Here is a 24,484-nt window from a genome sequence, read left to right as displayed (position 1 = left end):
AGACAAAGGAGATGCAGTAGATGTGGTGTATTTGGATTTTCAGAAGGCCTTTAACAAGGTGCTGCACATGAGGCTGCTTAGCAAGATAAGACCCCATGGAATTACAGTGGAGTTACTAGCATGGGTGAAGCATTGGCTGGTTGGCAGAAAACAGAGTGGGAATAAAGGGATCCTATTCTGGCTGGCTGCCGGTTACCAGTGAAGTTCCACAGGGGTCGGTGTTGGAACCGCTGCTTTTTACGATGTATATCAATGATTTGGACTACGGTATTAATGGATTTGTGGCTAAATTTGCAGATGATACAAAGATAGGTGGAGGAGCAGGTAGGGTTGAGGAAACAGAGAGCCTGCAGAGAGACTTAGATAGTTTAGGGGAATGGGCAAAGAAGTGGCAAATGAAATACAATGTGAAAAGTGTATGGTCATGTACTTTGGTGGAAGAAATAAATGGGAAGAGTGTTATTTAGATGGGGAGAGAACTCAAAATGCAGAGATGCAAAGGGACTTGGGAGTCCTTGTGCAAGATACCTTAAAGGTTAACCTCCAGGTTGAGTCAAATGTGAAGGCGGCAAATGCAATGTTGGCATTCATTTCTAGAGGTATAGAATATAAGAGCAGGGATGTGATTTTGAGGCTCTATAAGGCACTCGTGAGACCACACATGGAGTTTTGTATGCGGTTTTGGGTTCCTTATTTTAGAAAGGATATACTGACATTGGAGAGGGTTCAGATTGGATTCACAAGAATGATTCCAGGAATGAAAGGGAAGGTACATGGAGCTTAGAAGAATAGAGGGCTACGGGTAACCCTAGGTAATTTCTAAGGTAAGGACATGTTTGGCACAACTTTGTGGGCTGAAGGGCCTGTATTGTGCTGTAGGTTTTTCTGTTTCTAATATTAACTACTGTCAAGTGGAAACAAATGGTAAGTCTGTTCACCACTTACACTCAGTGGCCACTTTATTAGGAACCTGGTGTGGCTCATCTACTTCAAGGTTCAAAGTGTTGTGTGTTCAGAGATGCTCTCCTTCACACTACTGTTGTAATGCATGGCTATTTGAGTTACCGTTGCCTTTCTGTTAGCTTGAACCATTCGGTCTAATGTCCACGGACCTCTCTCATTAAAAAGGTGTTTTCGTTCACAGAATTGTCACTTACTGGATTTTAGTTTTGTTTTTTTGCACCATTTTCTGCAAACTCCAGAGACTGCAAGATGGCAGCACGCTTGATTGGAACAGCTCCTACAGGGCCAACCAAATATATAGTTTTTTACAATCACAAGAGCCTGCTGGACATTAAGAACTTAAAGTACTCCATGCCCATCCCAACAGTGAGTTACTCATTGGCAGAGAAACTGAAGGAGCTGGACTTGGTGCGGATTGTGATACCGCCTGCGTCAGAGGGGTTGCTCCGCAAAGATGTGCAGCCATAATAGGAGGTGATCATCTTACTCACTTTTCTTGTGATTGCAAGACCCAGTTACATTATTAATATGGAATGCCCTAAGTCCAATCCACTGATTTATCAGCTGATGGTGCAGGACCTGCGTGGCCTTAGTCGTAGTGAGGCATACGCCTCAAGCTGTGCTGACATCCGTTTACATCTGTCCAGGAGAGAGGTGTCAGTGTGCTCCACTGGACGTGGTATCCAAGCTGGAGGCAGTGCTGCCCCCCAGTGTTCACTTAGCAGACGACAAGCTGTATTGAGGTCAACTGATGTTAGGTCTGAACAACTGAACCACTTGACCATGTCTGCATGCTTTTATGCACTGAGTTCCTGCTACAGGACTGGCTAATGAGATATTTGCATCAACAGGCAGGTGTACAGGTGTACCTAATAAAGTGCTTATTGAGTGTATGATCACCATGCTGATTTGGAGGGAAACCTGCTGGTGGTGGTGTCCCTATGCACTAGTTAACTTTGTCCTTCTTGGAGCTAGAACTGAAGGGTGTCAAGGAGCCCAAGTGAAAACTGCAATGCATTTTGTAGAAGGGAAAAGTTACCAGTCAACATGTGCTGGTAATGCAATTACATAAAACAGCAACTTTTAAGCAGATGGTATTTTAATGTACAGTACTGTGAAAAAGTCTTAGGCTTTGAAGGTTGGGGTCTTAGTCTACTTTTTTTTAAAAACACAGTTTCTGATGTTAAGGCCTCCACAGAGCCCTCATCTCAACATCAGCGAGGCTGTCTGGGATCACCTGGAGAGACAGAAGCAAGCGAGACAGCCAAAGTCTGCAGAAAAACTGTGGCCAATTATCTTATAAAACTGCATGACAGTGTACCTAAGAAAATTGAAGCAGTTTTAAATCAAAGGATGGTCACACCAAAAATAGATTTGATTTAGTTTTCTGTAGTTTATTGCTTTCCATAGTCTTTTTTACTATTTTGAAACTTTGCATTTCATTATTTTTGAAAACATCTTCGCTTTATAGAATTTTTCTATACAGATGCCAAGAGTTTTGAACAGTACTGTACATTCAGGTCATCCCACTTGCTGCAGGGCATCAAAACCGTCCTTTAACAAACTTTAACCAGGCAGATTGAAAGGACATGTGCATTTTGTTTTATAAAAGTGACTTGCATATATCCCAACCTTCAAAGGCAACTTGTGATGCAGCAATAAACAGTGGCCGTTCTAGTGATAGGCTTGGTCCAAGAATTAACAAATTCAGGTTAGCAGTCATTTAATCATGCAGGATTTCAGCATGACATAGCTGAGAAACTTTAACATTACTGAAGAGATCAATAAAGAATACGAGAAAATTTCATTTTCTGCTACGATTTATTGCAGAAAACAAATTAATATTACAAAACATGCACCAGAGACGGCCAATAGGAAAGCCAACACTCTGAAGTGCAGTCAATTACTTGCAAATCTCAGGTGTCTCACATGGACCAAAAAGTCAGTGCACTTAAAATAAAAACCACCTTCACCACTTCAAGAAAGGAAATTACAATCAAATATTTAAAAAAATCTGGTGGCACATCTTGGGGCTTTAGAAATAGCTTTCATCTTCAGATTTTCCTCAAGGGCTGCTATTGTTTCCCCGATCTAAAAGGAAAAAAATCAAATTTATTTAGCAAATTAACTTGGTGGATCTTAACATACAATTGTCAGTTGCACAAGATTATTTTTCTCATCAGTGACTGAACTACTATTCCTGTCCTGTTAAAAGGTAACAAATTATTTTGAGACCTCCTCTTATTTTTTCAACTCCAGGCACCTGATTCCAACCCTCAACTACCTTCTTCTGATCTGAATGATTGTTTATTGCATGACATCATACATCAACTATGCATGGTGTACATCACACCTTGCAAAACATCCCTCCTTTGAACAGAACTTCCTCATTAAAACATAGATTTTTAATAATTAACACAATTTTAGGAATTTAGGCATGGCACAAACTAATACAAACAATTAGACAGCCACTTCCAATGAAGCACTGAAATATCCTGATTGTTTCATAGTTAACAAGCCAGAAACCATAACTTTTTTTTTTATAAGTCTTGAAGTTCTTTCAATATGCCAGTAGTCCAAAAGTGATTGTCTTCACAAGTCTTTGAGAGGAATTACTTTATAGTGCACACCTTTAAACACTCATTTGTTATGTCATGTCACATGATGTGGATGATCTTGATCTTTTCATGACCATGATAGTTCTTGACAAACTCTTCTAGTCTGCCCTCCCTTTAAAAAAAGATTTCAACTAAATTGCTCATTCAGCGAGAGAAGCAACTTTACAGTATGATTACTGCAGAACGTGAAGGTGAGCTGAATTTGAAGTTGAGAACATAAGGAAAGCAAGCGGTGGGAGTGAGGTAAAGTGTCTGGTCAAATCCGGCATACCTGCAAGTAAAGGTACTGCATTTGTCAGTAATTTCGCAACACAACTATTGTATTGATGCTTTTTCAGACGTTTCAACCAGTTTCCTTGGTGCACGATGAGTAGGGCAAGCTTTAATTTCAATCCAGAGTTCTGAAGATTTTTTTAAAAAAAGGGGCTTGGAAGTTAATTTGAAAGGAAGATTGTCAAACATTGTCTCTCAGTGACATTTCCCTGGATTTGACATCAGATGTTGCAAGTGCATGCAAAAGAATAACGCTCACCACCAAAGGATGAAACCACCTGCCCAAAAAACAGGGCAGCATCAAGGTTGCATGGGATTCAATAACAGAAGTGTTTCCAAGATACATGCAGAGGAGGAAAAGGATGCTCATAGACATTCTCCATGAAGCAAGACAGTGCCAGAGTGTGGTGACTTGAGGCAAACTGTTCTCTGCCAATCCACTTGCTATTTCTATTAGGATGTAAATGATGCGCAGGTTCTTGTCAATGCTTGGTCTTACTTCTCAAGCTCACAGCAGATCATTCTTTACACCAATGTGCACTGCAAGGACAACTATTCAGTTGCTTTCTAGGCAATTCTTCACATCCCTCTCTGTCCAGACACAACCAGCATTCAGCCTCATTCTATGCAATGTCAGGTCATCTTAAACAAATACTCTCCACCCATCCTTTCAACACGTCAGCATCCTTGGTTACTATGATAGGGCAGCAAAGATATGGAGAGTAGCTCTGGAGAAAAACAGAATCTCTTTGATCACTAGACTGAGCAACACATCTAATGACAGCTTGCCTTGCACACAGGCTTTCATGTGTCCTAAGGTGGTGCAGTAGAATACAGAAACTCCCTAGAAGGTCCAGTCACAGATCAAGATCCAACTCACTCTCACTTCAGACCTGAAACATTGACGTTTTCTTCTTTCCACAGATGCTACCTGATCTGTTGAGTTTTAAGGATGGTTGAGTTTCAACTTAAGAGTCACAAAGTCACAGAAAAATACAGCACAGAAACAGGTCCTTCAGTCCATCTAGTCCGTGCCGCAACTATTTAAGCTGCCTACTCCCATCGACCTGATCAGCGACCATAGCTCTCCATACCCCTGTCATCCATCTAAACTTCTCTTAAGACGCTGAAAATGAGCTTGCATGCACCACTTCACTGGCAGCTTGTTCCACACTTTCACGACTCTCTGAGTGAAGACTCCACTCAAACTTTTCACCTTTCACCCTTAACCCACGACATCCAATTGTAGTCCTACCCAACCTCAGTGTAAAAAGCCTGTTTGTATTTACCCTATCTATACCCCTCATAATTTTGTATACCTCGATCAAATCTCCCCTCAATCTTCCACCCTCCAAAGAATAAGGACCTAAACTATTCAATCTTTCCTTACAACTCAGGTCCTCCAGTCCCAGCAGCAGCCTTGTAAGTTTTCTCCGTACTCTTTCAACCTGATTTAGATCTTTCTGGTAGGTAAGTAACCAAAACTGTACACAATACTCCAAATAAAGCCTCACCAACATCTTAAACAACTTCAACAAAACATCCCATCTCCTGTACTCACTGACTTACTGACTGTACTTGCTGACTTACAAATCACATGAGAAAAGGCAGCCAATGAGAGCAATGTAGAGCTGCCGAGGAAGCAGGAAACATCCCTATTCTGTTAATCTGCATTTAAGGCAACAGAGGAGGAGCTGCACAATACAACACGCCCCAACACTGATAGATTCACCTAGAATATACAAGTACCGTACCTGCATGAAATACCATATGCAGCAATCTAATAAGGTCATGCAGACCTTCACTAATAATTTACATATCAGTGAGTGCCAGCAAAGTAGACAGCATAATCAAAGACTCCACTCACTCCTGACATTCATTCTCTCTTCTCCTCCTTCCCATCAGGCAGAACATGCAAAAGCCTGAAAGCACATATTAGTAGGCAGGCTCTAGAACATCTGCCATCCCACTATTATCAGACTCTTGATTAGAAACATAGAAAACCTACAGCACAATACAGGTCCTGATGCCGTGAACATGTACTTATTTTAGAAATTACCAAGGGTAATCCATTTCCCTCTATTTTTCTAAGCTCCATGTACCTATCCAGGAGTCTCCTAAAAGACCCTATTGTATCTGCCTCCACCACCGTCACCTGCAGTCCATTCCATACACTCACCACCCTCTGCGTAAAAAAAAAACTTGCCCCTGACATCTCCTCTGTATCTTCTTCCAGGCATCTTAAAACTGTGCCCTTTCGTGTTAGCATTTCAGTCCTGAGAAAAAGCCTTTGACTATCCACACGATCAATGCCTCTCATTATCTTATACACCTCTATCAGGTCCCCCCTCATCCTCCGTCACTCCAAGGGGAAAAGGCCAAGTTCACTCAACCTATTCTCATGGTGCATGCTCCCCAATCCAGGTAACATCCTTGTAAATCTCCCCTACACCCTTTCTATAGTTTCCATATCCTTCCTGTATTGAGGTGAACAGAACTGAGCACAGTACTACAAATGGGGTCTGACCAGGGTCCTATAAATCTGTAACATTACCTCTCCGCTCCTAAACTCAATCCCACGATTGATGAAGGCCAATGCACTGTATGCCTTCTTAACCACAGAGTCAACCTGCGCAGCAGCTTTGAGTGTCCTATGGACTCAAACCCTAAGATCCCTCTGATCCTTCACACTGCCAGGAGTCTTAACATTAATACTATATTCTGCTATCATATTTGACCTACCAAATGAACCGCCTCACACTTATCTGGGTTGAACTCCATCTGCTACTCAGCCCAGTTTTGCATCCTATCGATGTCCCGCTGCAACCTCTGACAGCCCTCCACACTATCCACAACGCCCCCAACTTTGTGTCATCAGCAAATTTACTAACCCATCCCTCCACTTCCTCATCCAGGTCATTTATAAAAATCACGTAGAACATATCCCTGAGGAACACCACTGGTCACTGGCCTCCATGCAGAATATGACCTGTCTACAACCACTCTTTGCCTTCTGTGGGCAAGCCAGTTCTGGATCCACAAAGCAATATCCCCATGGATCCCATGCCTCCTTACTTTCTCAATAAGCCTCATATAGGGTATCCTTATCAAATGTCTTGCCGAAATCCATATACACTACATCTACTGCTCTACCTTCAACAATGTGTTCAGTCACATCCTCAAAAAATTCAATCAGGGTCGTAAGGCACGACCTGCCTTTGACAAAGCGACGCTGACTATTCCTAATAATATTATGCATCTCCAAATGTTCATAAATCCTGCCTCTCAGGATCTTCTTCATCAACTGAAGTAAGACTCACTGGTCTATAATTTCCTGGGCTATCTCTACTCCCTTTCTTGAATAAGGGAAAAACATCTGTAACCCTCCAATCCTCCGGAATCTCTCCCATCCCCATTGATGATGCAAAGATCATTGCCAGAGGATCAGCAATCTCCTCCCTCTCCTCCCACAGTAGCCTGGGGTATATCTTGTCTGGTCCCGGTGACTTATCCAACTTGATGCTTTCCAAAAACTCCAGCACATCCTCTTTCTTAATATCTATATGCTCAAGCTTTTCAGTCCGCTGTAAGTCATCCCTACAATCGCCAAGGTCCTTTTCCATAGTGAATACCGAAACAAAGTATTCATTAAGTACCTCCGCTATCTGCTCCGGTTCCATACACACTTTTCCACTGTCAGAGATGATTGGTCCTATTCTCTCACTTCTTATCCTCCTGCTCTTCACATACTTGTAAAGTACCTTGGGATTTTCCTTAATCCTGCTTCCTTAAGGCCTTCTCATGGCCCCTTCTGGCTATCCTAATTTCTTTAAGTTTCTTCCTTCTGGCTTTATGATTTTTTAGATCTCTATCATTACCTAGTTTTTTGAAGCTTACGTAAGCTTTTCTTTTCTTCTTGACTCAATTTTCAACAGCCTTTGTACACCACTGTTCCTGTACCCTACCATCTTTTCCGTCTCATTGGAATGTACCTATGCAGACCGTCACGCAAATATCTCCTGAACATTTGCCACATTTCTGCCGTACATTTCCTTGAGAACATCTGTTCCCAATTTATACTTCCAAGTTCCTGCCCGATAGCCTCATATTTCCTTTCACCCCAATTAAACGCTTTCCTAACTTGTGTGTTCCTATCCCTCTACAATACTATGGTAAAGGAGATGGAATTATGATCACCATCTCCAAAATGCTCTCCCACGAGAGACCTGACACCTGACCAGGTTTATCTCCTAACAGCAGATCAAGTACAGCCTCTCCTCTTGTAGGCTTATATTGTGTCAGGAAACACTCCTGAACACACCTAACAAACTCCACCCCATCTAAATCCCTTGCTCTAGGAAGATGCCAATCAATATTTGGGAAATTAAAATCTCCCACCACGATAACCCTGTTATTATTATACCTTTCCAGAATCTGTCTCCCTATCCGCTCCTCGATGTCCCTAATACTATTGGGAGGTCGATAAAAAAACACCCAGAGTTACTGACTCCTTCCTGTGCCTAACTTCCACCCACAGAGACTCAGTAGACAATTCCTCCATGACTTATAAAAGTTGCTGGTGAACGCAGCAGGCCAGGCAGCATCCTGACCTGCTGCGTTCACCAGCAACTGTTATGTGTGTTGTTTGAAATTCCAGCATCTGCAGATCTCTTCGTGTTTGCGTCCTCCATGACTTCCTCCTTTTCTGCAGCCGAGACACTATCTCTGATCAACAGTGCCACTTCTGAATCTTGTATGACAAATGGACTCTTGGCCTCAGAATTGACTTCATTATGATCTTGCACTTTCTCATTTACCTGCACTGCACATTTTCAGTTGCTTTTACACTTAATCTGCATTGGTACTGCTTTACCTTATTTTAGCTCAATGCAATGTGTTTATTCTTGTTTTTATAAACAGAATGCAAGACAAGCTTTTCACTGTATCTTAGAACATGTGACTGTAATAAACCAATACCATTACAAGCCAAAATAAGGCCTAATCTTGGCCTTTCAACTCTCCCCCATTCGTAGTGTCTTCTGAAACTCTTCACTAGCACGGATGATGGGTGGACCTTGAGAGAAATTTTGGTGAGGAATATGAAAGCCAGGATTCAGTATGAAGCAGTTCCACATTGGTTGCCCCTACTCAGTTCAGTACCTGCAAGCTGTGTCATGCCTTGTTGGCCAAAGTTGCAGGTGGAGTAGAATATTGAGATCCACAAAGCTATGAAGTTGGGTCCATTTGTCCTCAACCATCAGATGCTTTTGCAAATAAATGTAACAGTACATTCTTTTTAAAAAACAAATACACCCCCATCCACTCCATCTACCACCAACATACAGTAGCAGTTTGTACCACTGCAGCATTTCACCGAGACTCCTTAAATGGCACTTTCCGAACCCACAACCACAGCCTTGAGGCTTTCCTGATGAGGGATAAAAGTGTACAGGGATTGGACATCAATGGTGAAAATGAAGTGGTTAGGGCCAGGGAACTGAAAGTTTTTGAAATGGTGGACAGCATGCAAAGTGTCAAAATTTAGGTGTGAAGAGATTGAACCAAGGAGGACAAAATGGAGTTGAGATAAGAGGACAAGTTCAGTGGGGTAAGAGCAGGCAGAAACAATAGGCCTACCAGGGCACTTAGGTTCAGGTTTCTTGGGTAGGAAATAGAAACAAGCATTGTGGGACTGGGGAACAAGGCAGGGGGCTAGAGGGTGGAGATCTCCAAGGTAATGCGGTCAGTGATGGTGCAGAAGAAAGTGGCCTGCTGCTTTGCAGCAAGGTTGTGGTTCGGGGGTAAGTAAGAGGTGCCTGAGAGCTGGCGCCCAGCCTCAGCAAGGTAGAGGTCAGTACACCAAAACTACAACAGCATCACACTTGTCCGCAGATCTGATGGTGAGGTTGAGATTAGTGCGGAAAGTTGAGAGCAATGTGTTCAGAGGTGGGGTGAGGTTGGAATAAGGTGAGTGGAGTAGTGAAATCCAGACAGCTGATGTCTCATTGCCAGTTAAAGATAAAAAGATCCAGAGAAGGCAGAGGGCCAGAGTGAAGTGTCCAAGAGGAGGAAGAGGGCTTAAGATAGGAGAAAATATCATCTACTGGGGGTGAGGAATCCTTTCCAATGAAGTAGGCCCAGAGATGGAGGCAATGAAAGAAGAGCTCAATGTCATGGTGGGCGCAGAACTTGTTGAGGCGCATGAAGGCAAGGGTGCTGCTGGGGACACAGTATTCCAACTCAGAGAGAGGGAAGTTGCAAGGGATAGTGTGGTGACATGCGAGGTCTCGACCTGGAGGCAGGCTGTGGCCATGACCAGGAGCTGGATGAGTTTGAGATTTAAGATTAAGATTTGAGAAAAATGAAAATATGTAGGTTGAAGAGAAGCATGCCAGTAAATATTTCACTTATGTTAGTACAACTTGAATTTAAATTGAACTGGTATTTTTATTTAAAAACTGAAGCCAAGATTAGTTAACATAGAAACAGAAAAACTACAGCACAATACAGGCCCTTCGGTCCACAATGCTGTGCCGAACATGTACTTACTTTAGAAAATACCTAGGGTTACTCATAGCCTTCTATTTCTCTAAGCTCCATGTACCTAACCAGGAGTCTCTTAAAAGACACTACCGTATCTGCCTCCACCACCTTCGCTGGCAGCCCATTCCACGCACTCACCACTCTGCATAAAAAACTTGACATCTGACATCTCCTCTATACCTACTTAAAAGCTCCTTAAAACTGTGCCCTCTCATGTTAGCCATTTCAGCCCTGGGAAAAAGCCTCTGACTATCCACACGATCAATGCCTCTCATCATCTTATACACCTCTATCAGGTCACCTCTCATCCTCTGCCACTCCAAGGAGAAAAGGCCAAGTTCACTCAACCTATTCTCACCCAATCCAGGCAACATCCCTGTAAATCTCCTCTACATCCTTTCTATAGTTTCCACATCCTTCTTGTAGTGAGGTGACCAGAACTGAGCACAGTACTCCAAGCAGGATAACTAAACACTTACAGAGACTTAAAACCTTTTAATGGGATCACAGGTACAAGGTAGTACATATAAGCCATTTTGTTTCAAATTAGTGGAATTACACTCAAATTAGACAAAATGCAACTTGATACAGCTTCAAAGAAAACGAAAGACTAAATATTGAGCGTTTAAGTCATTTTGATTTGTAGAATGAAATCTTTGCTTTAAGTTTCCTATTTAAGGAAGTCACCTTTTTTTAAAAAAAAGATGCAGAACCCATCTTTGCAATATTTTTGCACTAGAAATGGAATACAGATAAGGTAGAAAAATGAAACATGAAATTATTTATTCAACCAATTCGACCCGAATGCCAAAATGATTATAATAACCACTTTTCCTGTATAATAATGTCCCATTGTAATAAGAGAAAGTACAGAAAACACCATCAAATAATCAAAAACATTTAACTATAAATGTAGCATGCAACACAACACACAATTTTTAAATCAACTCTCAAGAGACATGCCCATTCAATGAAATCTGGATTAAGGGTAGAATAGTCATTCAAACAGATCTACTCTATGATCTACTTTGCTATCAAGGTACTTGATAGGCACTTGCAACCTCTGGGATGCATATTAAATTCAGCTAAACTGCTTTCATTGTTTCCGGTTATCATTATGTCCCTTTCTCACCTTGTTTCTTTAAGATGTTTTGGTGATGCTTAGTAGTTGTGCTCCTTGTCACGACTGTTAATACAGATGGTGCTGTATTAACCATCTGCATATAATCTTTTGTCTTATACCTCACTCGACAAACCCCAAATCCGTACACCATAAAGCTCTACTTTGAAAACTGAACCTTACACTCCCCCACCAGTTCTAAGTGTCAATGACTCGAGCTATCAACTGGTTTCTCTTTCCACAGATGCTACATGATTGAAATGCTGGCGAACTCAACCAGTTTTCATTTCAGATTTCAGCACCTACAGTTTCTATTCGTTATCTGTAATCATCACCCATCTTCATAATCACCATTGTGAAACACCAATCCTTGTAGCATCACATACAAAATGGTGGACAAACTGAGCAGGTTAGGCAATGTAAATACAGTTAATGTTGCGGACTGAGACCTTTCTTCAAGACTGGAAAGAAAGGAAGTCATCAGAATAAAAAGGTGGGGTGAAGGGAATCAGGATAACTGGACGGTGATAGGCGAAATCAGGTGGATGGGAAAGGTAAAGGGCTGGAGAAGAAGGAAGGGCAACTGGGGAAGGCGACAGGCAGGTGATGAGAAGAGGTAAGAGGCCAGAGTGGGGAAGAAGGGGGGGGGGCAGAATTTCAGAAAGAGAAATTTATTTTCATGCCATCAGGTTGGAGGATACCTGGATGGTATATGTGTAGCTATTCCACCCTGTGATTGGCCTCATTGTGGCAAAAGAAGAGGCCACGAACCGATATATCGGAATGGGTAGGAGGATAGGAATTAAAATCGTTGGTCAGTTATCTTCCTTGCTTTCCAGTTCTTGATCAAATTTGTACATTTTACAGCGTGCATTTTCTATATATAATGTTGATTGAAATAAATATATAATGTCACATGCCACACAACATTATATACTTCAATCTGGCTCTGGTTTACTCTCTCTCTCTTATTTAATTCATCAGTCCACATGCACCTTGGACACTAACTTTTAAGAAAACAACTTTTTCAAACTCTGCAGAAAGTGCAGGGAATGGTAAAGCTCTTGAGCTAGCAGGAGTACAATGGACTCTTATGTGTTCAAAGCTTCTAATTTTCAACAATATACATTCATCTTTTGTGACGAAGGACCCTGAGATATTTAAATATGATTATACAATTGGGAAGCATTATGTTGAAATATACACCCAGTGGCCACTTTATTAGGTACCGGAGTGGAAGTCAATGTGGTCTTCTGCTGCCTATCCACTTCATGGTTCGACACGTTGTGCATTTAGTGATGCTCTTCTACACCCCACCGTTGTATTGTGTGGTTATTTCAGTTACTGCTGCCTTCCTGTCAACTTGAACCAGTCTGGCCATTCTCCTCAGATCTTTCTCATTCACAAGGCATTTTTGCCCACAGAACTGCCGCTCACTGGATGCTTTTTTGTTTTTTTGCACCATTCTCTGTAAACTCTAGAGATTGTTGTCCGTGAAAATCCCAGGTGATCAGCAGTCTCTGAAGTACTCAAACCATCCTGTCTGGCACCAACAAGCATTCCACAGTCAAAGTCACTAAGATCACATTTCTCCCCATTCTGATGTTTGGTCTGAGCAACAACTGAACCATTTGACCATGTCTGCATGCTTTTATGCATTGAGTTGTTGCCACATGATTGGCTGATTAGATATCTGCATTAACAATCAGATGTACCTAATAAAGTGGCCACTGAGCACATGTTGAAATAGTCTTGTTAAGTTGTTGGTTGATATTAAGAGTCCAGATCAATAAAATAAATTCTATTTTTAATAAGTATTGAATATCAAAATAAGAGTTAAATGGCAGAAAATGTACATTTGATCCAGATCACATTAAATGAAAGTCTGGATGCACCCAACAGCCACAACTTTCAATTTGACAATGAAAAAGTAATACAACTTTACCATTTCAAATACACATCTTTTGCCATGCATAGCAGAAATGAAAAACACTCAGCAAGTCACATGCTCATCAGAAAATTTAATTTTCTACATACACAGCTGATGCATTTAAAACCCTTACTTGGGTTAAGTTGATTAGGAACCCTTCTACCGAAGAGTCCTATATTTTGCCAATCTACTGCTTTGTTCTGCTGCAATCCTGGCAAAGGAGAGAGGAATATAGATTTAGAAAAGGCAAAAGATCTTTAGAGCAGAGGAATACGATGTTAAAGCTCAGAACTAAACTCCTCACTGATGTGGCATTGATGATATATTGAGAGTTTGTAACTCTACATAGAAAGAGACAAACCACTGAAATTTGCATGAACTAGATAGTTGGAAATTTGCTTTCGGCTCCTGTTAGCCCTTAACATAAAATTCCCAATGTATTTTCTGCTGTGAAGACTTTCTCAGCTTCCCCCACCCTCCCGCACATTACTTACAATACATGAAAAAAATCTAAAGGTACTGCTTTAATTAAATTCAAATGTTACAAATATTTTATTAAATCATATTTAAAAGCAAAATGTGAATTCCAGACCCAAATGTTTTCTTTTGAAGGTATTGACTCAGTCTGAAGTCATTAATGATCTTCGAATACAGTTGTAGTTTGGACTTCATATTTCTCCAAAATGTTGACTATTGATGCTCAAGATGCTCATCAGTCTACAGTTCCCTTGGCTTTCCAGCTATCTCACCCAAGGAACTTTTAAAGAGTGGTTGTTGTAAGACATTCTACTATTTTGGGGAGAAGGTATGGTTCACAGCAAGCCTCATTTTGCTCTCTTCATATATACCTACTTCCAGTAGGATAGCATTTAAAACTAGAGCAAAAAAAAACCTCACTTCTTCCCCCCCCCCCCCCAATTCAGTGACACTGCAGTAAATTGCAACAAATAACTAGAGCACTGACTCTATTATTAGGCGATGATTTCTTTTCTAATACAGTATTCTACAACAACATTCTTTTATTGAATAAACTAACCATTGAAGCTTATTGGAATTTTTTGGGACCTAAAGCAGTCTAATGTGATAAATATTTCTGCCCTACTTTGAAAGACCACACACTTTAAAATAGATTTTCTCCCATGGCTCAAAAGGTCCTCAGCGAGTACACAGGTAGTCTATTTCTAAATGCACCATCTTCAAATGCATTACTAAAATTACATATCCAACAGGAATTCATCAACATGAAATAATCAGTCATCTGTAAAGCACCCTGCAGCATAAACAAACATTTACTTCAGTTACACTGCTTGGTTCTGAAGAAAAATGAAGTGCAGGATAAATGCAGAAGACAAAGTTACACCAGCAAACATTGCAAAAAAAAAAATAAAGTTATAAGATATACCAAGTCTTCACAAATCACTCATGATTGACAGCATTAATTTTATGAGGAGGATTAAGATACTGTAGAAAGAACTGAGATTTACCAGATTGATATTGGTAACAAGAGACTTCTGTCCTGTGAATCAACCATAAAAGGTGTGACTATTATCCTTAAGTAATATTTTAAATGTGTTTGAAATTAATAGGGGCTTTGACAGAATGATCAGAGTATCTGTTTACCACAAGTAGTAAACCCTATAATTGGAAGACCAGTAAGCATAACTGGAAGGGGAAATATATTAAAGATACATTTGGATAGGTACATGGATGGGAGGGATTTGGAGGTCTATGGTCCGGGTGCAGGTCAATAGGACTAGGTAGATTAATAGGTCATCATGGACTTGATGGGCCTAAGGGCCTGTTTCTGTGCCGTACTCTTTTATGACTCTACATCATGTTTTAGATATGTGCTTTTCAGTGAGCAGTGATGAGTTTCAAAACTGCCACATAAAGATTGAAGTCCTGAACTTAATCACTGGTAGAGCTCAACCAGTTCTCAGTCCTGGTTCACTTTGCCAGTGAAGCAGGAACATGTTGCAATTCCTCAGCATTCAGACTGAACAGTCTTGTTTGCAGACAGTTTGGGGATTGTCAGGCTGTTTTGAAGAGGGGGAAATTGACAGCAAATTTTAAAATATAAGAGTTGCCTACAAGGTTATACTTTAATAGTTTTTAAAAATGTTTCTGTATGTTAGACATTGAAACATTTAGATGGCAAAGCCTGTTTAGGCCTTTGCCTGCTTAAATTCTCCACAGGTGGATTTGTGCAGAATTATTCTGACTCAACTTCACCTCATTATGCTGTTGGAGATCTGCTGTCACTAAGGGCCAGACTGCTCCAATTCCAGACCTTATCATCATCATGTGCCGTGTCATATGTTGTGGGTGATCATGGTCTTGACCATGATTGTTCTTGGCAAACTTTTCTACAGAAGTTGTTTACCATTGCTTTCTTCTGGGCAGTGTCTTTACAAGATGGGTGACTCCAGCCATTATCAATACTCTTCAGAGATTGTCTACATGGACCCAATGGCCACATAACCTGGACTTGTGATATCCACCAATTGCTCATACCACCCAGCACATGCTCCCATGGCTTCATGGGACCCTGATTGGGGAGAGGTTGGGCTAAGCAGGTGTTACACCTTGCTCAAGGATGACCTGTAAGGTAGCAGAGGGAAGAAGTGCCTTACACCTCCTTTGGTAGAGACACATCTCTACCTTGTAGGTCAGTGAATCAAGATTTCTGAATCAAGGTTAAGTGAGGGAATGATGAACCAGTAGCAGTGAAATTGCATTCTGCAGAACTTCTGCCTTCCAGCGATGAGGGTGAGTGTAAGATCATAGAACCTAGAACATAGAATAGTACAGCACAGTACAGGCCCTTCGGCCCACAATGTTGTGCCGACCCTTAAACCCTGCCTCCCATATAAGCCCCCACCCTAAATTCCTCCATATACCTGTCTAGTAGTCTCTTAAATTTCACTAGTGTATCTGCCTCCACCACTGACTCAGACAGTGCATTCCATGCACCAGCCACTCTCTGAGTAAAAAACTTTCCTCTAATATCCCCCTTGAACTTCCCACCCCTTACCTTAAAGCCATGTCCTCTTGTACTGAACAGTGGTGCCCTGGGGAAGAGGTGCTGGCTGTCCATTCTATCTGCTCCTCTTAATATCTTGTGTACCTCTATCATGTCTCCTCTCATCCTCCTTCTCTCCAAAGAGTAAAGCCCAAGCTCCCTTAATCTCTGATCATAATGCATACTTTCTAAACCAGGCAGCATCCTGGTAAATCTCCTCTGTACCCTTTTCAATGCTTCCACATCCTTCCTATAGTGAGGCGACCAGAACTGGACACAGTACTCCAAGTGTGGCCTCACTATAGAGCTGCATCATTACCTCGCGACTCTTAACTCTATCCCTCGACTTATGGAAGCTAACACCCCATAAGCTTTCTTAACTACCCTATCTACCTGTGAGGCAACTTTCAGGGACCTTGGACATGTACCCTCAGATCCCTCTGCTCCTTCACACTACCAAGTATCTGCCATTTACTTTGTACCCTGCCTTGGAGTTTGTCCTTCCAAAGTGTACCACCTCACGCTTCTCCAGGTTGAACACAATCTGTCACTTCTCAGCCCAATTCTGCATCCTATCAATGTCTCTCTGCAATCTTTGGCAATCCTCTACACTGTCCACAACACCACCAACCTTTGTGTCATCTGCAAACTTGCCAATCCACCCTTCTACCCCCACATCCAGGCCGTCAATAAAAATCACAAAAAGTAGAGGTCCCAGAACTGATCCTTGTGGGACACCAGTCACTAGTCACAACCCTCCAATCTGAATGTACTCCCTCCACCACAACCCTCTGCTTTCTGCAGGCAAGCCAATTCTGAATCCACTTGGCCAAACTTCCCTGGATCCTATGCCTTCTGACTTTCTGAATAAGCCTACTGTGTGGAACCTTGTCAAATGCCTTACTAAGATGTCCCTCCTCTCATTTGACTGTACACATAGATTCCCATTATGATTGTACAGAAGACATATTTTGGCCCTTTTGCTCTTAACATATCTATAGAATACTTTAGTATTCTCCTTAACTTTGTCTGCAAGGGCAATCTCATGCCTTCTTTTAGCCATCTTGATTTCTTTCTTGTGCGTTCTCATGCATTTCTCACACTATATATGTTACTCATTTACTCTGACCTGCATATACCTGCTATACATCTTTTTTTTCTTAACCAGGGCCTCAATACCTTTTGAAAACTAAGGTTCCCTCAACCTGTTATCTTTACCTTTTATTCAGATGGGCATATACTTTGTACTCTCAAAATTTCTTGTTCAAAGGCCTTCCACCTACCAAGTACACCCTTTCCAGAAATCGGCCTCTCTCAATCTACATTTGGCAGATCCTTTCTGATACCATCGAAGTTGGCCTTTCACCAATTTAGAATCTCAACCCGTGGACCAGACCTATCCTTTTCCATAATTACTTTGAAACTAATGGCTTTATGATGACTAGATGCAAAGTGTTTCCCTACATAATCTTCTGTTACCTGCTCTGTCTCATTCCCTAATAGGAGATCAAGTATTGCACCCTCTCTTGTTGGGACTCTGATGTACTGTTTAAGAAAACTTTCCAAAACACATTTGACAAACTCTGTCCCATCTAGTCCTTTTAAAGTGTGGTAAGTAAGCAATAAATTTACGTGTATGATTAGTGTTAATTTTTAGGAGTTGATGCAGACTCAATGGGTAGAAAAGCTACTGTTTCTGTGACAACAAAGCACTTACAATCAGCAAGCCCCACATAGAAAAGTTACAATCTGGAAAACAGGCAGAAGGAAATTCAATAGTAACTTCCAAAGTGACAGGAGAGGAACAGATGAGAGATTGTAGATGGATAGGGCATTGAACCTGCCATTACGGATGTGCACATGAAAATAGCCTCCTTTTGTGCTATTTGGTTGGTCAAACACACAAACTCCAATTAGTTAGACTATATAAGGGGTGATTAATAAGTTCGTGTTCTAAGGTAGGAGTCAATTTTAGAAAACCTAGCACATTTACTTTTCCTACATTTACACACTTAGTCCAGCGGTCGTGAAGCATGGGAATCCCTTCTTTGTAGAAGTTGACGTCTTGGACCTGCAGAAGTGGTCCACAGCAGGGGTGATTGATAAGTTTGTGGCCTAAGTTAGAAGGATATGAGTTATTAACTTCAAACTTTCTGCATAATCACTCAAAGAGTTGAACTACATGTGCATGTAACGAGAGCTGTATAACTCATCTCCGTCTACCTTAGGCCACGAACCTATCAATCACCACTGCTGTGGACCACCTGGAGGTCCAAGCAGTTCTTGTTACATGCATGTGCAGTTCAACTCTGAGTGATAATGCAGAAAGTTTGAAGTTAATAACTTATCTCTTTCTACCTTAGGCCATTAACTTATCAATCACCCTTGCTCTGGACCACTTCTACAAAGAAGGGATCCGTACGCTCCACGACTGCTGGACTAAGTGTGTACATGTAGGAGGGGACTAAGTTGTAAAATAAATGTGCTAAGTTTTCTAAAATTGACTCCTCTTACCGTAGGACACGAATTTATCAATCACCCCTTGTACATTGTCACCTTGACTCATATGGAACAAGGTGGATGGTAGTGTGATCCTTTGTGCTAATTTTAGGGTAATGTTGATATCACAGCTTGCAATAGTGAGTTGTCTATTGACTACTCATCTTTAGATAACAGGTAGTTAACTGTGGTTGGCTATGATTGAGAGCATAGCAACACTGTCAAGGGTTGCAAGTGGACAACATATCTCTCACACATCATAATCTTCAAGACGGTAAGTAATATTTCAGGATTGTATACTTTGATAATAAATGAACCTTTTAGTTTGTTAAAAGGGAGGCAGAGACACAGACAAAGCAAATTTGAAAAATTAAATAAATACGATAGGATGAACAATGTTCTGTGCATCATAAATAAATGCCCAAGTTAATTACTAATCCACGTATTAAGATTTTGAGATATACTTTCCCTCAGTCAGAATCTTCAGAGGGTTGTAAAACTATTATTGAAGATTCAAAGCAAACACACTGGAAATATTTTTGAAACTACTAAAGCATAGCAATCTCATTATTCCGAGGTGCTTTTGCAAGTACAGATGTGATTATTGAAGAGAAATTCAAATACAGTGTTCATTACTTATGAGCAATGAACACTGTATCTGAGTTTCTATTTAAGTCATATTCGTGGATTAGGTAGACAAAGTACAAGCTGAGACATTATTGTACAGAGTTTCCAACACATGCTTAAGCTTAATAACAAATGACAAGCCTTTCAAACTGAAGTACCTTGCCATCAACAAGACCCAAAAAATGAATTACTTTTTGACCGAGTCAAGCTTCCAGTGTCATAACACTGGTTTCCCACATGAATGCTGCTTCTATGACACAGAATTCCTTTCTATTTATCTCTTGCTTCTGATCGCCAAAATATAAACTGTGTTGATGAGTAAAAGAAATACATCAACTGTGTTGAAAATACCTTCATTGCCATACCATTCCCACCTGTCCTGTCCCTTACAACTTGTACTGTCAACTACTGGGCCCTCCTCTCTGTAGCCCATTGGAAAACCCTTTTCAACTCACACCCCCATAAAGGAAACAATGTTTTCCTGGCACCATGTTTACAATTCTATTTCTTCCTTGAGAGACCTTCTGCAAATTTCACCATGGCTCCAATGACACTCCCTGAACTTGTTAGTGTGGTGGCTACCCATTTCAATTTGACTTCTCATTCTGCCCATGGTCTCTTTTACTGTCACAATGAGGCCAAGCTCAGGTTGGAGGAGCAACACCTTGTGTTCCATCTGGGTAGCCTTCAACCTGATGACATGAACATCGATTTCTTTACCTTCCAGTAATTTCTCCCCACTCCCTCCTTTTCTATTCCCCATTTTGGTTTCCCTCTCACCTTTTCTGATTCCCATCCTCCTTCTCTTTCTTCCATGGTCCACCGTTCTCTCCTTCTACAGCATCTTGCCCTTGCACCCACCCACCCCACCCCCAAATCTGGTCTCACCTGTTATCTGCCCGATTGAATTCCTTTCCCTCCCATCCTATTCTGGGTCCTGCCCCTTTTCTTTCCTATCTTGGCCAAAAATATCAACTATTTATTCCCCTCCACAAATGCTGCCTGAGTGGGTTCCTCCAGCATTTTATGTATGCTGCTCAAGATTTCCAGCATCTATAGAATTTCTTAAGTCATTGTTGATTTTAGACTTTTGTATTTCTAAGAGCAATGGTTTAATTAAGTTAAAATTTATAAAAAAGATGAGATGCTTTCAAATTCAAGTAGTATGGATTAACCTAACTGAAGCATTTTACTCGAACTATACTTAGTAAAGTTCTAAATAATGAGTTAACCATAGCACAATACCATTATCCAGGGCTTTGAATTATACCTTTAAGGGAACACTTGGCTAGTAGTTTTGTAAACAGAAACCAAGCTGCACTTGCATGATCACTGCTGAAATGTCACTTGAAATACCATAAATGGCACAAAAACCCACTTCATTCGGTTGTATGAGCACAGAGCACAGGGATGATTGACCAAAGGTAAAACATTATGTGAACAACTTTTAAAAATGCGTCACTTTGGGGGAAGAAGGCTGGTATCAAGGAAACCTACCATAAGACCATAATTGCTGAAACCAATGACTGCATACGTGACCAATATGACAAGCAGAAAGAAAACTTTAAAGTTAATACAGAGAATAGTTGAAACCATATACTAATGTATCCGATTTCCAAAGCTGATTACATTAAAGTGATATGTCAAATATTTAAGTGCCATTTATTTTGAATGTACTATGTGGGGTATACTATATACTGAACACCTGAGCTCTAAGTCTGTCTATTGAATTGTGCAGGGAAACATGTTCTTCACTTTGTCTCAGTTCTATAATGATTAAAAAATCTTACCAAATATCAATACCTGAAAATAAACTCAGCATGCACCATCTTCGTGCATTTTTAAATATACTGTGGATTCTGGTTAACTGGGACACATCAGGAACAGTACATTTTGGCCCGATTCAGCAACTGATCCAATAAGCCAAAGTTTCATGGAAATAGTTAAAAGTAGTGAAGCAACACACATCAAAGTTGCTGGTGAACGCAGCAGGCCAGGCAGCATCAGTAGGAAGAGGTGCAGTCGACGTTTCAGGTCGAGACTCTTCGTCAGGTAGTGAACTTGTTTCTTTCTCACTCCTGGCCATTTCTGCATCACCATGCCTGGATGCTTGAAACCGTAGTGAGCAAAACAATTCTGACTCATCTCACTGCTCATTTCTTGCCAACATTTACTGACAAAAAAAAACTGAATTTTGAAAACTCACAACAAACACTATTTAAAAACTGTTCATTCGAAGCAGAGTGTAGTGTCTAATGGCCACGCAAGTGCATGCGACTAACGCTAGTTAGAAACTGCTCAGCAACAGTCTCCTGCCCCAATTAAGTGGCACCATGTCCAAAATAAATGAAGGGAATCCTGTCAATTCTCAATTCGTTTTTGTTAAGAATTGTACCAAATAACTGGATGCCCCAATTAAGTGATGGCCTAATTAACCAGAATCCACTGTATTTCCAACTTCTCAATAATCATCATACAAATTAAGGGTATGTTGAGCAGCCGCAAAATTCTAATTCCATGTATAGAAATGTCCATCCCAACAGACAAAAAAAAAGGTTTCTCCAACAATTTACCAAGTGTGATTCTATGCAGCATTTGAAAGTTACCTTCAGTAGATGTTGGGTGAGTTAAAAAGCGTTTATTTTGGTTAGGAATGCCACTACCACACAATATACTATTTCTTCCTTTCTTTGTAATAATAGTCAACTTAATTAATAAGTCAAAACAAAAACTAGTGATATATTTTGTCATTAGAATTTCTTCCCTCTTAATTTGCACAGTGGCCATAATAATTGTTAACATTTTACATTAGACTCCCAGCAAAAGAAGACACTTTCATTTCAAAGGTAAGAGTTGCTGAACAAAAGAAAGTAAATGAACAATGAATTTAATCCTATAAAATTTTCACCACTGGATACCTACCCTATATAAGAGATAGAAACACATGTAAATATATTCAGAGCCTCAAACAATAATGGCAAATAGCTTTAAGGCAAATATGTTTCTTTACAATTTCTATTTTAAAATTAATGCATCAGCATTACAAAATTAGACATTGGTTGTGTTTAAATACTGCAACCAAACTATAATCCAGACAGCACGAAAGTATCCAGATTTAAATGACAAATTTTAAAGTCAATTTCAAATATGCCCGTTTTTCTGCCTTTAGAGCTCTATTTCAGACAGACAAATTTTTTTTTTTGCAAAGTGAACCCTGGTTTTGTGACAGCACTGCTGTTTATGGTGCCTCAAACCTTCTGTGACAAGCCAATCTCTTCCAGTATATGGATAATATGGTTGTTCAAGCTAAAATGGCTGTAGATATTTCTTGCAACCCAGGATGACTTGGATCCCAATCCATAAATGCTGCCTGACCTCCTGCACATTGTCGGTACTGCTGGGTCACCTTATTTTTGCTTGCCTCACATGTTGGGTCAATTATTTTCAAGCTTCGATAAAACTTAGAATTGCCTTTATATAGATGTAGTTGATCCAATTTTTATCATGGAGATAGTGCTGCATTTTAAAAACAGTATTTTAGGAAGAAGGAACAGAAGCACTGAACTTTAACCTTTTGATCAGGGGTCCCCAACCATTTTTGCACTGCGGACCGGCCGACGGTTGGGGGGGGGGGGGGGGGGGAGTGGTGGTAGGGTTGCCAACGGACAAGAATAGCAGTCAAATGCACTGGGTTTACCCTGAGAAAGACTACAATGACCATGAAGTCTTGCGCGGGCACTAGTGTGCATGCGTAACTTGCGCATGCGTGTATGTTTTTTTCTACAATTTGTTTTTGGCGATTCTGTTCGGGGGGTGGGGAGGTGTTAATCACGACCAGAATATAGGTGATAATTAGCTAATACACTCAATTTCATTTCTGAAAGGGTTTATCTAACGAATTTAATATTAAACGCACAGCACATATTTTCCTCGCATAAATATAGTGATAAGTCAATTATCAGGGGAGGACAGGAGAGCTTGAAGTAAGTGTTGAACGAACTTCCAGTAGAAGTGGTAGAGGCAGGTTCGATATTATCATTTAAAGAAAAATTGGATAGGTATATGGACAGGAAAGGAATGGAAGGTTATGGGTTGAGTGCAGGTCGGTGGGATGAGGTGAGAGTAGAGTTCGGCACGGACTAGAAGGGCTGAGATGGCCTGTTTCTGTGCTGTAATTGTTATATGGTTATATAAGTAAGTCAATATCATAACATTTTAAGTAATGTTTGGATATTAAACATGCAGCGCATATCTTCCCCGTATGAACATATAAAATCATTGAAACACACCAATATTGCTGAATCAGTGGGAGCCCTGGGCTTGTTTTCCTGCAACAAGACGGTCCTATCGAAGGGTGACGGGAGACAGCGATACTCGAAGGGGGTTCCTTATGTCCAGTCTATTCTGCAATTTAGTTTTCGTTGCATTCATTGCAGAGATATGTTGGAAATGGAAGCAACGTTTTCAGTGCTTTTGTCGCTATCTCAGGATTTTTAGCCTTGACTTTGATCCAGAATGCCGGCAGAGATGTTACGTCAAACATACTTTTCAGCCCGCTGTCATTTGCAAGCTCGAGGATTTGATCTCCTTCCCGTGCTGAAAAGCATGATGAGTGTGTAATGACCTCGCGTGCGTAATGGCTCAACAGTGGGCGTGACAGGGAACGAGGAAAGGTGCAGCTGACTCCCATCGCCAAATCATATTGTTTCCTCGCGGCCCAGTAGTTGGGGACCGCTGCTTTTGATGATGGGTAGGAATGCTCTGCACATCAAAAACCTGATGTGCTTTAAACGCATTGAAGCTGTTTAATAATTGGAACTTTCTCTTGGCAATACCAAGAAAAACACTAAATCCTTGTTTTCAGATTACAAATGGTCTACTTTTGGTGA

General features: G+C 40.8%; 1 protein-coding gene across 2 annotated transcripts in view; it reads right to left on the bottom strand.

Moving 5' to 3' along the window:
* Positions 1-2,765: 2,765 nt before the first annotated feature.
* Positions 2,766-24,484, bottom strand: part of rpn2 (ribophorin II) — a 73,522-nt gene continuing 51,803 nt past the window's right edge. Inside the window, exon 17 of one of the 2 annotated variants that reach the window (XM_072242147.1) lies at positions 2,766-3,054. In XM_072242147.1, the coding sequence (XP_072098248.1) occupies positions 3,039-3,054 (16 nt within the window). In that variant the 3' untranslated portion in view covers positions 2,766-3,038. Of the gene's footprint in view, positions 3,055-13,572; positions 13,659-24,484 lie in introns of those variants that run through there. The other variant, XM_072242137.1, reaches the window with a different exon arrangement.

Source organism: Mobula birostris, chromosome 2 (genome assembly GCF_030028105.1).
Source record: "Mobula birostris isolate sMobBir1 chromosome 2, sMobBir1.hap1, whole genome shotgun sequence".
In the NCBI taxonomy this organism is placed as follows: domain Eukaryota; kingdom Metazoa; phylum Chordata; class Chondrichthyes; order Myliobatiformes; family Myliobatidae; genus Mobula; species Mobula birostris.
The sequence above is the reverse complement of the archived record's forward strand: the minus strand, read 5'-3'. Positions and strand labels throughout refer to the sequence as shown.